General features: G+C 36.6%; 1 protein-coding gene across 1 annotated transcript in view; it reads right to left on the bottom strand.

Moving 5' to 3' along the window:
• SLC9A8 (solute carrier family 9 member A8) overlaps positions 1–16,043 on the bottom strand; it is a 59,121-nt gene that overhangs the window by 22,778 nt on the left and 20,300 nt on the right. Inside the window, exons 6-10 of the mRNA XM_032217698.1 lie at positions 13,831–13,932; positions 9,669–9,703; positions 8,653–8,796; positions 7,338–7,476; positions 1,343–1,448 (exon numbers count right to left, since the gene is read on the bottom strand). Coding sequence (XP_032073589.1) covers positions 1,343–1,448; positions 7,338–7,476; positions 8,653–8,796; positions 9,669–9,703; positions 13,831–13,932 — 526 coding nt within the window. The remainder of the gene's footprint in view (positions 1–1,342; positions 1,449–7,337; positions 7,477–8,652; positions 8,797–9,668; positions 9,704–13,830; positions 13,933–16,043) is intronic.

Genomic DNA, 16,043 nt, shown 5'->3' with positions numbered 1-16,043 from the left:
CTGCAATTCGAAACGACCTCTATGAAAATAAAAACTGAACCATAATCAATGGAAAAATGCTCATCTGTGAGAAAAACAAGATCCTCCATGTGCATATAAAAAGTCAAATACCGATTAACTTGGTGGTAATGTGTGTCAAAAGGATCTAGGAATACTTTTGGACTATCAACTGAACATAGCACCTAAAAGGCTAACATAATCTTGAATTATATTAAAATAAACATTGTGTCCAAATCACAGGAACTAAACTGGATTTTGTTCTAATTATTCTTCATTTAATAAATTATGTCCAGTTCTGGGTAGTGTACCAGGATGTAGCGAAACTGAAGCAAATTAAAGGGGAATGTTCTAGGATGATAGAAGGTCTGGATACCAATCTGTATGGAGATGTTTAAATTGCCAAAGAAAAGACTAATAACATGATAAGGTCTACAAATACCTATAACCAGAGACATCTATTCTCTGTTAAAACTAATAATCAGATTGTGGAAATTTAAAGATATTCTGAAGAAATATCACAAGGGATGTCCTAATGTTGTTAAGTTGTTGTTGTTAAGTTTTTAAGCAGTGAAACAACTTGCCTAGAACTGTAATAAATCCTTTTTGCTGGAGGTTTTCACATAGTAGTTAGATAGCCATCTGTTGGAATGATTTAATGTATTCCTTTTCTGACCATCAAATAGAACTAAATGATTTAAGAGTATATTTTCCATGGTTCTATAAAAAACCATAATTATTTTTAAGCCAAAACTAAGCAAATCTTAGTTTATAGGTTGTGCTTAATTAGCACCTATAACCTATAAACTTTACCATAATAGACAGGGAACATTACATATTGATTTGAAATAGTGATTCATCAAACTCCAAATTGGCAAAATCTCTTTTTGGATGTACAGTAAGGAGTTAATCTAAATGTGAGAAAATAGAACAACTGGAAGGATAAATCATCCACTTCTCTGTAGTAACAGCCTTCATAGATTGCAAATTTGATGAGTTCTCCATCTATCACCTCGTCCAAATCATTGATGAAGATGTTGAAGAGTACTAGGCCTAAAATAGAACCTTGGGCTACTCCACTATATACTTCCCTCCATGTCAGCCAGTTACGAATCCATCTGGTGGTGATGCTACCTAACCCACATTTTTCTATTCTAACTAGTAATAGGTCATTGTCTGCAAATGCCTCACTGAAGTCCAAGTAAAATAATGGAAATACACACACACACACACACACACACAAACAAACAAACACAAGAAAGTTTGGACACTCTGAGAACTCTAGAGAAGTGAAAGCTGTTTTAACACTGTCAATAACTTCAGGGGAATTTGTTTTGCAACTTACCTGAGAGAGAAATTCCTTCTGCAAGTCCATAAGGAAGATATGCAAAGATAATCATCATTCCAAACTCCAGGGAAGGAGTTTTTCGTAAATCAATATGTTTCAGTACGTTAATTACAAACGGTTAAGTAAAATAAGAAGAAAGATGAAACAGGAAAGTCAGATAATTAGGAAGTTCTCATTTGTCATTAGAGCTCCATTAGAAAGCTTAGCATTTCATGTTGAATCATACAATGCAATTATTTTTCTTCATACTGTTTAGCTGATGGACTTTTTCAAGTGGAATAATGGAAACTACCAGATGATGGTGCTCTGTGCCACACGGAATTATTTTTAGAGGATTTTTAAAGCTTCTAACAAAGTGCATAGAAAAAAGATTTTATTATAAGAGGGCCTTTAACTTTATAATATTCTTAGCTTTACACCTAATAAATTATATTTAAGAACTCACTTGCAAATAATGTTGTAGTTGTTAAGCTTCTTAAATTTTGCAGACTTCATCAAGGTTTAAATATCCTTACATAGAACTGTAACTCTCAATATATGAGATGCTGAAAATATAATTATCAGTGATCATCTTCTAACAGATTACAGTTGTAAGGGCAGATGGGTAAATGTGTCTGGACTACATATTTTTTAAGATAGAAACAATTCCACAGTGAGTTTCTTTGTACTCTATATATGTGGTTTTAACTTATTTGAAAGCATTATCTAAATACTTCAATGGAATGAAAGTCAACTTACTTTCTCTGTAAAGAACATAGATTTTTGTTTATAAAGAAGCCACTTAATAATTATAGTGGTCAAATAGCTGCATAAAGAGAGTGGGCACATTTATGCATGTTGGCTTGGACAGTCAATCTGACTTTTCAAATATGATCCGTTATTGTACTTCATATTCAAGGCTAAGAATAGATATGACAAACATACTGCTTCCAATAAACTGCTATCAAAACTCTTTTGAAAACTCCCCTTTAAATTTTTCAATTCTTTTGACTGAAAAAGTACCTCTGAAATTCACTTTCAACAGGGATTTTGCCTAATGTGATATTTCAGTCTGTCCAAAAAAATCTGCTTCCAAGAATATTTGAATAATTACAGCTCCATAAAGTTGGAGAATCACCACCTAGAAATCACTTTGTCCAATCCTGCTTTTTAAAAGGTTAACCCTGCCTCAATGCTGTTCTAAATCTACTTTGAAACTCTGAGCATTGGATGCTCTAATTTTCCAAGCTGCTCTATAAGCTAATTAATATTCAGTTTTAATAGTGGCTAACCCAATGTTGTTGAGCTCCCACTCCCTATAGCTCCAGGCAGTAGGACTCATCATTAGGGATGATGGGAAGCTAAATCTAACAATATTTCAAAAGCCAAGGCCCTCCATTCTAGGCTTGAAACATCAAAAAGAATTGTTTCAATCAATACTTATAAAGAAAGAACTTTAAACATTTTATATGCCTTTTACAAGCATATTTGAAATATTCTAGACTGCGATAGTATGCCTACCTAAATCAAGAATGTGATACCTTCAATTTTTCTTTTTAATAATGTGATTCAAACATTCCAATTAGCATGTGCAATGATCTGGCATTGTGTAACTCTGTGGTCTAAAACATTAATTTAAACATTTAAATACAACAGGTTGTCTGATCCTGATCTAAAATCTTGATTATGCACAGAGTGTAATTTCTCACACAAATTTCTAGTTACCAATTTTGAGATAACACACAAAACCTTTTGTGTTTTAACAAAAAGTTAAAGTTCTAATCTGAGATAAAACACAAAACATGAATACCTAGAACAAGCTATGATCTCAGCACACAAGAAATGCTGACAACCACCATCACATATTACATCCTTAACAGAAGCTAAATAAAGGAAAACAAAACTGCAAACCAAAATGTTCAAGTTGAACCAGAGGTACCTGAACAGGTTATCAAAATGCCCAGTTGCTCACTATCTACCACAACACACAAGGTCAAAATACCCAGATTCACGGCATTCATCAACCTCTGCCTCACTACCTATTTTCAATTAATGGAGAAATATATCAACAAATCAGAGGAACACTTTACATGCACAAAAGTGGAAGGTCTTATAAACACCCACAATGGAAGAATGGATGATTAAGCTGATGGGATTGACAGAAATTGTGGAATTGGCAGTTTTGATTACAGACAAAGACTTTGACCAATTTTATTTTTCACCAGGAAACCACTTTCTGACTTTTTGAGAAAAAATGAAAGAAATGAAATTGTGATTTTGGAAATAGGTTAGAATTATATGCCATTACAGAAATAATGTGGACTGTTTGTTATTTTTAGAGTAGGGGTTTGACGTATTCTTCATCTATATCTGTATCAAAAATAGTTAGAAGTCATTCTTTTTCTATTGTCTTTACTTCTTCCTTCCTTTTTGTTTCTGCACTATTCTTTTCTTTTTTCTTTTAAAACTTTCCTTTTAATTATTGTTTTTGCTTATCTATTTTTTACTGTTTTTAAAAATCTCAATCTATATTATGTATATGCATATGTATATATATAGCATATATACACAAAAAAGAAGAGCTGTGTAAGAACATTATTTAGATGTGCACAAATGCACTGCAGCAACTCAGAACACCAGAAAAAGGAAACAGACTGCCTATGCAACTCCCAACAAAATGGACACACTCACAACTTTATAAGAAATTGGTTGATGACTCAACTGACAACCAACTCAAGCTATGAAATGGTTAATATTATCATACATCAAAAACATCTCAGAAACAACAGACTATCACAACCACATGGCATCACACAGCGATGATAGCATTTACACTTATATAACGCCCCATAGTGCTTTACAACACTCTCTGGGTAGTTTACAATGTCAGTTTCATTTGGTTATTGCCCCCAACAATCTGGGTCCTCATTTTACCAATCTTGGCAAGATGGAAGGCTGAGTCAAACTTGAGCCCTGTCCAGATCGAGCTCCAAGCTATGGACAGAGTTTGCCTCAAAGATTGCACTTAACCACTGCACCACCAGTGCTCTTTATCACATAGCTAACTATGTGACACCAATTAAAACCCTCCATAACATTTGAAGTAACCCAAGACCCGGTGACCCAAGAAGTAAAAACAGGAGCAATCTACAACTACAGTGTAAGGACTGTAACAATCTATGTATGTAACAAACAGAAAACTAGCAAAGTGCATCCATGAATACTAACTAGGAGTCAGAAGAAACGATGAAAACTCCATAATTTCATAACACATGGGCAGATCTAACCATAGTTTCAACTCAAAAAACCATGAGCCTTCTAGACCAAGCTATATCCAAAAGAGCGATTCCTAGAGGCTAGGCAGTCAGACAAATCAGCCATGAACAAACTCATAAAGATAAAGTTTGCATGCCATTCAAAAGAAACAATAAAAAGCTAAGTAAGAAATAAAAGAACAGAACATATCCTCACCAGTAATCACCACCCAAATAAGACAGGATTAACACTAGACAAACAATGGATCAATAATCAATACCCTAAATCAAAGAACTACAACTCAGAAAAACAATCAAGCAGTAAACAAATCAAGTTACTACCAAGGGAAAAAAACATGCCCACCAACTCTTACAGGGCAAGCTATTGTATATAGTAATAGCACTTAGACATATATAGTGCTTCACGGTGCTTTACAGCCCTCATTAAGCGATTTACAGAGTCAGCATATTGCCCCCAACAATCTTAGTCCTCATTTTACCAACCTTGGAAGGATGGAAGGCTGAGTCAACCTTGAGCCTGTTGAGATTCGAACTGCCAAATTGCAGTCAGTCAGCAGAAGTAGCCTGCAGTACTGCATTCTAACCGCTGTGCCACCAGAGCTCATATAAACAGAGCAAACCCCATTTCTTTCTAACACTGAAGATGTTATCTAGTTTGGTAATGAAATATCTGCAAGAAAGCAACCAAATTCAACCAAGGTTTACACAGTTCAACTCTGAGCTACATATAAACATTCATTAGATAACAAGGCAATGTTATCTATTGAATCCTCAGAAATAAAAATGTTTTTTACAGGCTTATCATGAGAAAAAAATAAAACTCACTAAATTGTCCATTTGCTCTCAACCAGCCTCCCAATGTGAGATACTCTACTCCAAATGTTCCAGATGTCAACCATTACAATCTTGGCTAAGGCCAATGGTGGTTAAAAGGAGAGCTGGACTGTAGTCTAAACTATTTGAAACTGTCCAATTAATGTTTTCCTTCATTAGACATAATGCATTTTGTCTAACAGATGGAATGCATAAAGCTCTAAAAATGATAAAAAATAAACATGATTTCTCATAGGCACAGTCCAGCCATAGCAAATAACTTTACTTCTATCAATATTTAATACTCCTGCTGGTCAGATGTGTGGAATTTGGACTTCTATAACATTAATGGAGGCTTTCTTCAATAAATGTAAAAACAACAAAGATAATTGAGAGTATAATTAAATGGGAGGTGATGAAACTGAAGTCTGTTTCAATCTTTGGAACCTACAAGAGAAATCCTGAGAAGTGGCATAAAAGTCTGCATGGCCTCAAGCATATCATAGCCTAATAGTTTTCTGTCAATTTTCAGCTGCCAGTCAGAAAAAAACAGAAAAGAATTCATTGCTTAAAAGCAATAATAGATTGAATTTTCCTGAGATGTCCAATATCCTTAATATACTAAGTAACCAGATTGTGGTACAACAGAGAAGTATTAACATTAATCATTTAATAATAAAATAGGAAGGCATGTTCAGTGATAAAAAAAAATCTGAACAATGAGAACAGTTCATGATAGAACCAATTAAAACAGTGGTTCTCAACCTTTTCTTTGCCAGGGGCCCTCTTTAAATACCTTTTGTGGCCACAGACCATGGCCACGAACATCCCCTCCCCCCAAGAATTAACACAAGATTTAAATCAGAATATTTCTTCAACCCTCTAGGGACCCCCACTGATGACATCCCGCCCTCCCCCTACCCCAGGACCAACAGATCACAGGTTGAGAAACACTGACCTAGAGAGATTGTGGGCTTCCTTTGACCTCATCTGAAGCTGATGAATATTTTAGTTTTAATTAATAACCCAGCCCAACTCTGTGATTCTATTATTTTCTATGTTTTCATACTGCTTAGAAATTGTTGTAATAAAGATTACTGTTGTGTTGCTGGTGTTATTATTTTTGTTAATCCTGTGTTCCTACAATTCCCCTTCCAATCTACACTGTAAGAGTATTGTAAGTCTCGTTACTTATCACTAGCATCTTAACCATTATCAACTCTTTGCACACAAAATAACTAAATTAAATATATATTTCAACAACAAAAGAATTAGGGAATTCTATTGTTTATAGGAAAAGAGAAATTCAGACCATAATGGAACAATGCTTTAGTTGACCAGATAATACTGGAAGAGGAGAAAAGATGAAACATACAGTACATGTTGTAACAGAAAAGCAGTTCAAGCTACTATGAAAAATCAAACCCTTTGTCTAACATAAATTCCATACTAAAGGGGCCAGGCCAATTAACCAGATAGACTTTTGGCATAGGATAATTTCAGGATTCAATTCTAAAGCTGCCAACATGAAAATAAAATCAGATATCTAATGCATTTGAAAACTGAAACATGTACTAAGATGTTATTGAAAATATAATGAATGTACTAAAACTACAGCTGAAAAATCATATATTAGTCTCATCTATTAGCATGGTGTTTCTCAAGCTTGGCAACTAGAAGATGTGTGGACTTCAACTCCCAGAATTCCCCAGTCAACAACACTGCATCAGCATATACAATGAATTATTATAGAGCAACTTGGGCCTTAATGAAAGACTTGTACAAATATAAGTTTCATGCAAATCTGAAATTGTTACTAGCTAACACTTGCTGTGAAAAATGTTATGTTTTAAAAGAATAATCATCTTCAGAAATGGGTTATTATTAAAGAGAAAATATTTATTGTATCTAAAAGCAAAGGATATTAATGCAGAAATAAGACCAGTCAGTGTCCCCAGTGCTGCAGAACCAAAGAACATCTTCAGAAAGTAAGCCAGTGCTTGTAAAAAGGTTTGCCATCCATTTACATCAGATGTATGTTCTCTCGTCAAACCTTCTGCTGTACTGAGAATAATAATAATAAAAAAACAAGGACAACCAAGGGGGATTACACATTAGAATCTGAGATACGGAATGCAGAATCCGTAATTTTTTTATTTTTGTTTATTGTTGAAATTGCTCTTAAAATGCTTTCATCGTAATATGTCTAGGGGAATGACAAAAGACATTCACTCAAGTCAAGAGGCACTATTTTTCAAAGGGAAACACAGCTGTTCTAAAGATCTGGAAGCTTACACTTGGTTTTTCTATTGTTATTAAAGTGGTACAAAATAAGCCAGGAGGGTACCTACTTACAGCAAAAGAAATGAAATCCTTCTAACAAATTTTTCACAGACAAAGAAAAAAGGCAGAAGGTACAATATTACAGAATCAAAAATAAGATGCTTGCTCTTCTGATCCTCAAGCAAATGAGAAAAGGGGAGGGGAATAAGCTTATATTTTGAGGGAGGGAAGGAAGGAAATGAATGAATATATATACTTCATGCAAAAACTTCCAGATCCTAATATGGCTAAGGTGGGAAGAATTAGATCCTTGACAAATCACACAATATTAATGTGTATGCGTGGAAGCCATCTATAGAAAGCGTTTAAAATAAATAAAATATAATGATATCCTTAGGCACAGCATCTAATTCATCAAGAAAATGTACTTTCACCTACATGACTTTCCAACCAAGCAATCAAAAAGTACCTATTTTGCCCAACATTCCTACTGATTTATTAAAAACTGAGCTTTGTAAACATCTACAAAATAACTCCATTTCTGGTCTCACACCCAGAAACCAATACTGCAACAATTATAAGCCATGAAAGCAGAATGAATTTACAAACCAGCTTCTCACAGAATTTTAAAAAGGAATTCATAAAGACTATAGTGCTGAAGAATGTTCCCAACACGAATTCCTGTCCTTCTGTGTAATTAAATATAGGGTGCACTTCTGTAGCTCCTAAGAGAAAGAATAATTGGGGCTGTTTTATATGAGAGTGGGTGGCAAGCATCAATGTGACAATTAAGGAGGAGTGATGGTTAAAAAGCATGCTAACCAAAAAAGCATAAGTGCATATTATGCATATTTATTGCATTAAAATAAGTAGTGTTTAAAGAAGCACATTACTCTTTGTCTAAATGAGCATTAATTTCAAATGATTTTTTTCTTCCATGTAAATGAATGTACTTACTTTGTCAGGACAATTGAGACTGCATCATTGAGAATGCTTTCTCCAAAGACCAACATGTTAAGCACAGGGTCTACATTAAGAGCATTAAAAATAGCAATAGTAGCTACTGGATCAACAGCAGAGATCAAGGAACCAAAGGCAAAACTGTTAGGAAATACAATAAATACATTAACATAATGTCTGAATTATTAAATGCTATTGTTTGAGGCTTACTCAGCAAGCCTGAAATGCATCAATGGATTTAGATCATCATTATCCTGGAATGCATTAATGTTTTTTCCTCAGAAGATGAATCTGAGCCCATGCAGACTAACAATTATCAACAAGAAAAATAAAAGAGCATATTTTTTTAAAATATTTTAAAGCAACCTGCTCAACGGCAGATTTTCATTATATAATTAATCTAATTTTTAAATTTATTATTATTATTAACAGGTTGCACTTAGATTTCTTTTCTGGTTTAACAGGACATCCTAGACACCTTTTGAGAACTTTCATCATCAAATGTATCCCTTCTATTTAAACATAACATTTTAACAAACAATATACATCATAATATATAATTACAATATCTTTCTAACCATTGCTGTTAATTTGTCAGATCCTTAAGAGATAGATGACTGCTCTCTTCTAGTAATCTTTCAGCCATTTTCTAGGATTTTTCAAAACTAATAAAGATTTAGCCAAACCATGTGATGCAAGTCATCTGGTGTTGTATATTAAAATAAAGAAGCAATGACTTCTTTATAGTGAAAAGGCTGAAGGCACATTGCTATGTCATGTTGAGTTGCCATATCCTCTTTGATTCACATTTCCACCTACTTATCTAAACCCTAGTTAAGCATTGTAACATCACCACTTAACGTTGGCCACAAGTATAGTAACCAGCATCCTGTCTAACTATAGTGCTCAGGAATCAAGAACTTAATAGATAAATGTAGTCACTGTGTTCACTGCAGCAGCTTGAAGACTCTTACAAGCACACAAAGATTATGTAAATTTCTGTCAAAACTTACCTGTCAGTCATATTCAGTTTATAAATTACATCAGCCTAGAAAAATTGAGAAAAGCAGAAATCTTATAAAAGTTAACTCTCCTTTTTTCCATCTATCAAGGAACTAGCATATTTGCTGAAGGATCACAAAGTGAGTTTGCTTGTTTGAGTTTACAGATGGATTCTGTGTTTTCAAAAAATGAGGAAACTTCCAAATTTACTTCCCTAGAGAATGGAAGATTTCCTAGAACATAAATCTTCCATTCTCACCAAGATATTGCCCTGTAGATTTTTGTATGTTTCAAGAAAAGCTGCCTTTTGATGTCCCTCAAGAGCCTGATGTTCAATAAAGTTGTGGTGAGCATTCCTATGACCTAACTAATATAGTATGCTGTCATCAAGAAGTCTTGAATTTCTCATAAAATGCTAAAGACATTCATGCGTTCAGCATGACATGCAAAAAAACCTAAAGTTATTAATGTATAGTTCAATGAAGCACATATCTGCTCACTGAAACAATTTCATTTTTATAAAATCAGATAAGGAATTAAAGAATGGAATTAAATCAAAGTCATTTATGCCCAGACCAACAAATAGTGCTTTCAGCACATCATATCATCTTCGTTCAGAACTGAAGAAGCTTCTTGGATGAGAAGTGAAAAGTCTTCAAGGAAAAACAAAGTCCAGTTAAATTTTTAAAAAGCACCTTTGAGACTGTCAAGGTCTGAATAATGAAATTGAAAGATTATGGAATTAACAAGTTATGGTGGTCCCAGTGGTTATTGACACACTGGGTGCCATTTCCAAAAATCTTAGATAATACTTAGAATTTCCATCTGTCAATTACGAGAGACCACACTGCTTGCATCTGCAAATATATTACATCGATACATTGTAATACCCTAGGTTCTTAAGAAGAACCTGATGCATATAAAGGCCAACACAGCTAAGGTACTGGCAGCTATGATTTCACATTGTTCTGAACAGATAAATAATCATATTTGTTAAAATTTATATGCCACCTGACAGCAATTACAAGTGGAGGGACAATTTAAATTTAATTACTGTACAATATGTCTACAAAACAGTAGGAATACACATTTAGAGTTGAAACATGAAGCATAAACTATTACTGTACAATATGTCTACAAAACAGTAGCAATACGCATATAGAGTTGAAACACGAAGCATAAACTAATGAAATGAATGAGTGAAATGAAAACTAAGATCAGAGTCATACTTGAAACAATAGCAAGATAATGTAGGATCCTTTGCAAACTTACACTACTTTTCTAAGATGTCTCCAACTGCAGGCCATCAAAGTAGTTATGACTCTGATGACAAAAGTACTTATAGAATGAAGTTTCAGTAATAGATTTCAAGAGACAGATGGATTTGTGCAAAGAAACTAATCTTTTAGCAATATTTTTCCATTCAAGATAATCAAGCTGAGGCCTGCTTGAGGCAATTATTTCCTTTCATTTTTTAAACAGCTATTCTTTTCTTCTTTTTAACTAATCACAGCTTTCTTTTAGTTAACCAGAATTTAATTGATCAAAATTGCAAATAGAATTTGAATACTTATCACAGCTCACTTTTCTGAACTTCTGAAATTCACTTTTCTGAAATTCTCATCAATGGCCAGACTGGCCATTGTTGAGAATTCTGGGAAATGAAAACTACACATCGGGTATTTATCAAGCTTGGGAAATATTTTAGAGAGCAGACTTTGAATAAATAAATATTAAAGGGGGGATCGTTAAATATAAAAGCCATTTCCAGGTGATTCTGTCCTTCATCAGATGTTCAAAGGCTTGAAGCAGTAATCTTGATCACAGATCCTAACCTGAGTTGAACTGCAGTTCCCAATAGCCCTAGCCAACATAGCCAAAGTTGAGGAATGCTGTGACTAGTCAGCAATGTCTCATGGGTCACTGATTCCCAAGTATTGGGCTATTCTCCAAGTGACATGCAGTTCCCAAAATTTTAAATCCAACCACAATATTACACTAGACACTATTTTTAATGAGACAAAAAGAAGTCATATTATCTACATTTAATTAATTTTATAAAAATTATCTTTATTAAATATGTAGTAAAAATCAAATTTAGCTTGGCTCTTCCCACTTTTTAAGAATGTAGCTCTTGTCTCTGAAAAGCTCTACACTTCTGGACTAGACTATTTTGCAGGTCCTTTTCAATTCTACCTAAAGAGTTACTACATGAACTCTCAACACAAACACTCCTATCTTAAATATAAGTGTCTTCTGTTTTATTACAAATATTAAATGCTGGTGCTATCACCTTGCTTTGCATTATGTTTGATAAAGATACAGTCTCTGCTGTGGCAGTGATTAATTACCTGGGAATTCCCCAGTGGGGATACTCTGCCTTTCCTTTGCTGCTCTGGGTTTTAATTAAAACCATCTGAAAGTCAGACAACAGTACCTGCTATAGCTAGGGAAACAATTACTGTTGTTTCCTTATGTAAAATGCCAGCAACCTGAAAAGCAAAATGATGTCTATGATGCAGAAAAGGGTGTCAAACTCAAGGTACTTAGATCTGGTCCACGGGTCTGCCTTGGAAACAGTAAAGGACTGGCCCATGGGGTCTCTGCCAGCGAAAATGGAGCTCGGGAGGGCCTCTGTTTTCACTGGCAGAGGGTTGCAGGAGGCTGTGGCAGCCAAAAAAGGAGATCGGGAATCCATGCTGACCCTGGCGCCACGAAGTCAAACGCAACCCTGATGCTGCGCTCAATGAAATAGAGTTTGACACCTCTGATGTAGAAGATCCAAGGGACCGAATGGTAAATAACTCTAGGAAGTCAATTTCAGATTTTGAATAGTCAAAGAAGAGAATATATCACTGGTCAAATATATGCAAGATTCTGAAATGCAGTAATTCCAGGAAACTGTAAAAAAAAAAATCATTGTGTCCTATGAAGCATTATGTCAACTTGCAAAGCATCCCTGGCCTGCTCTCGAGTTGCCATAGGCAGGAGGGGGGAAAACAGCAGGCAGCCACAACCAGAAGCACATTCCACGCATACCTTTCTCAAGGCTGTATCCCAGGATACCTGCTACAACCAGAGTGGTGTAATCTCTACAGCCCGCAAAAGTGTTCCTTTGGAGAATGTGATTTATGACACACTCTGGGAGGAGGGGGTAAACAGGGTCACAATTGGGCGATAAATTACATAGGACATGTAGGCAGTGCCAACATGTTGTTCCTAATAAATAACTGGATTTCTTTTGAAGCTTGGCTCGAAGCTCATGATTTAATTAGGGTATCTGTTGGAATCCTGACACTACTTGATTGATTGATTGATTGAGCCTTCAAGTCAGTCTTGACTCCTGGCAACTATCTAGATTCTGCAGTTTTCTTGGCAGGATTTTGGAAATGGTTTGCCATGGCCTTCTTCTTAGGATGGAGAGAAAAAGGCTGGCCCCAAGGTCAACCAGCTGGTTTCATCCATAAAGCATGACTAGAACTCCCAATATCTCGTTTCCTAGCTTGGTGCCTTAACTACCACACCAAACTGACTCTCAAAACATTGCTCTGATTTATCTAAAAACAATTATATTTTATGATAAGCTTTTGCATATATTTAAGTCCTTATGAAGGGATTCTCAAATACAAATATCACTATAACAATGTATATTAGAACAAAGTATGCCATTTTCATAAGGGTAACATTAAAAATAATTAGATAAAGTTGCTTGCAAAGAATATGTGTGCTAGGAAATCTGTATGCAAAATCCATACAGGAAATTTTCAGTTCCAACACTATTTGAATAGACTCCTAACCATACAAAAGTGCTTCTTTTTCTTCTCTATTTCCTGATTCCATGTTGCCTAATCAACTCTACACAGAGGAGAAGGAAGGCAGGAAGCTAAGTGATGAGTTCATTCCTCTGTTAGGAGAAACGTATAGGAACATGCATTCATTTATTTATTTATTTTTTAAAAGAACTCAGCAATGAAGAAATTGAAATAAACTTGGAATGGGAAAAGTATTGGGAGAAATAAAAATGGATATATTTATTTATCTTTACCAATTATTCCAGCTATTCTCCTACTGCAAATATTTCTTTTAAACTCCATTCTACATCTTTAATTTCTGGAGAGTATTCCACACCACAATGAAATTCATGCATGCAAAGTTCTCCATGCACATTCTCACCTGACCAAGAAAGTAAATTCCTCCACCAACTATGAAAGCTGAAATAGCTGTCCCAATAACAGAAAACAAGGTGATGGAGCCTATGTTCTGGAAGAAGTTCCCCTAAAACAAGAAAATGCAAGAGGACAAGAAAATGCAAGAGGTTTGAAAATGCTATAAACCAAAAATCACCTGCAACCATATCAGGACCTGAATCCAAGCAAATGTAAAAATTAATGTTGTACAACACATAATTAGGGAAAAAATAAATACATGGTTTGGAGAAGCACAGGGTGCACTTCCTCATCCATGTGTAAATATTGGTAAATCATACATATCTGGCATGAATAAACTGGACTTTCAGATCCAGAGACATTGCTATCTATGCAGACTGAGGCTCATCTTTGCTTTCTTCTCAGAATAAACAATAATAAAAAAACATATAATGAAGCAAAAAAGAAAGGACTGATCCTCCCCAGAGAAGAGAAAACCATCCAGGAAAAAAAAACCTGTAAGTTTTACCACCTACTCTAACCCAATACCTTGGAGGGGGGGACACCATATATATTGAATGGCCTTTAAAACTAAGAAAAGAAACAAAATGAACTTCTGGGAAAATGCTGCTCCAGAAGACAGGCTCAGCATGCCAATTGGGCCTTTCCATAAACTGGCTATCTCTGATCATTTCTTTCCATTACTGAATGGACTCAACCATGGCACGCTATGTGTGATCTTCAGCAGCTAGGAAAAGTGTGGATCTAATAAAAAGTTTATAATTTAATATCCCTTTCCACTTCTTCAGGAATGACACATTCAAACTCATTCTGGCTAACCACAGAAACCAGATATAAAGGGCAAGCCTGGCATATATTGGTCCATCAATGATTTGGGCAACACCAATTATTTCCATTAATTCCGGAGCTTTTAGAGGGTTTTAGAGGTTTATAATTTTAATGAATTTTAATGGCCTTCCAGCTTCAACGGGCCTTGGATGAAGCTAGCTACCTTGACCCCTTCCAGTCCGGCTTCAGACCCGGTTACAGCACAGAAACCGCTTTGGTCGCATTGACCGATGATCTCTGGAGGGCCAGAGATGGAGGCCATGCGTCCATCCTGGTTCTCCTCGACCTCTCGGCGGCTTTCGATACCATCGACCATGGTATCCTTCTGCGACGACTGCGGGAGGTGGGGGTGGGAGGCACTGTTTTGCAGTGGTTCTCCTCCTACCTCTCGGACAGGTCGCAGTCGGTGTTGGTGGGGGGGCAGAGATCGTCCCTGAGGCCCCTAAAATATGGGGTGCCGCAGGGTTCGGTCTTATCCCCCCTACTATTTAACATATACATGAAACCGCTGGGCGAGATCATTTGGAGGCACGGGATAAAATACCATCAATATGCGGACGATACACAATTGTATCTGTCTGCCCCGTGCCAACTCAATTAAGCGGTGGACGTGATGAACCAGGGTCTGGAGGCCGTTAAGAACTGGATGAGTGCTAACAAACTGGTACTCAACCCGGACAAGACCGAGTGGCTGTTGTGTTTCCCTCCCAACAATTTGGCTAATGTTCCATCTATCAGGCTGGGGGGTCAAATTTTATACCCCTCAGATAGGGTTCGTAACTTAGGAGTCCTCCTGGATCCACAGCTGACTCTCGATCATCATCTGTCGGCTGTGACCAGGGGGGCATTTGCCCAGGTTCGCCTGGTCCGCCAGTTACGACCCTACCTGAATCGGGAGGCTCTCACAACAGTCACTCGAGCCCTTGTGATCTCTAGGCTGGAATACTGCAATGTGCTCTACATGGGGCTGCCCTTGAGGTGCATCCGGCGACTGCAGTTAGTTCAGAATGCGGCCGCGCGAGTGATAGTGGGCGCACCGCGGTTCGCCCACATAACACCCATCCTCCGCGAGCTGCACTGGCTACCTGTTGCTCTCCGGGTGCGCTTCAGGGTGCTGTTGACCATCTTTAAAGCCCTTCATGGTAGTGGATCTGAGTACTTGAGAGACCGCCTTCTGCCGATTACCTCCCTCCGATCGATAAGATCGCACAGACTGGGCCTCCTCCGAATCCCATCCGCCAGTCAATGTCGACTGGCGACTACACGGAGGAGAGCCTTTTCTGTTGCAGCTCCGACCCTGTGGAACGATCTCCCCGTCGAGATACGCACCCTCACCACCGTCCAGGCCTTCCGCGCAGCCCTCAAGACCTGGCTCTCCCAACAGGCCTGGGG

This window comes from Thamnophis elegans, chromosome 5 (assembly GCF_009769535.1).
Source record: "Thamnophis elegans isolate rThaEle1 chromosome 5, rThaEle1.pri, whole genome shotgun sequence".
In the NCBI taxonomy this organism is placed as follows: Eukaryota; Metazoa; Chordata; class Lepidosauria; order Squamata; family Colubridae; genus Thamnophis; species Thamnophis elegans.
The sequence above is the reverse complement of the archived record's forward strand: the minus strand, read 5'-3'. Positions and strand labels throughout refer to the sequence as shown.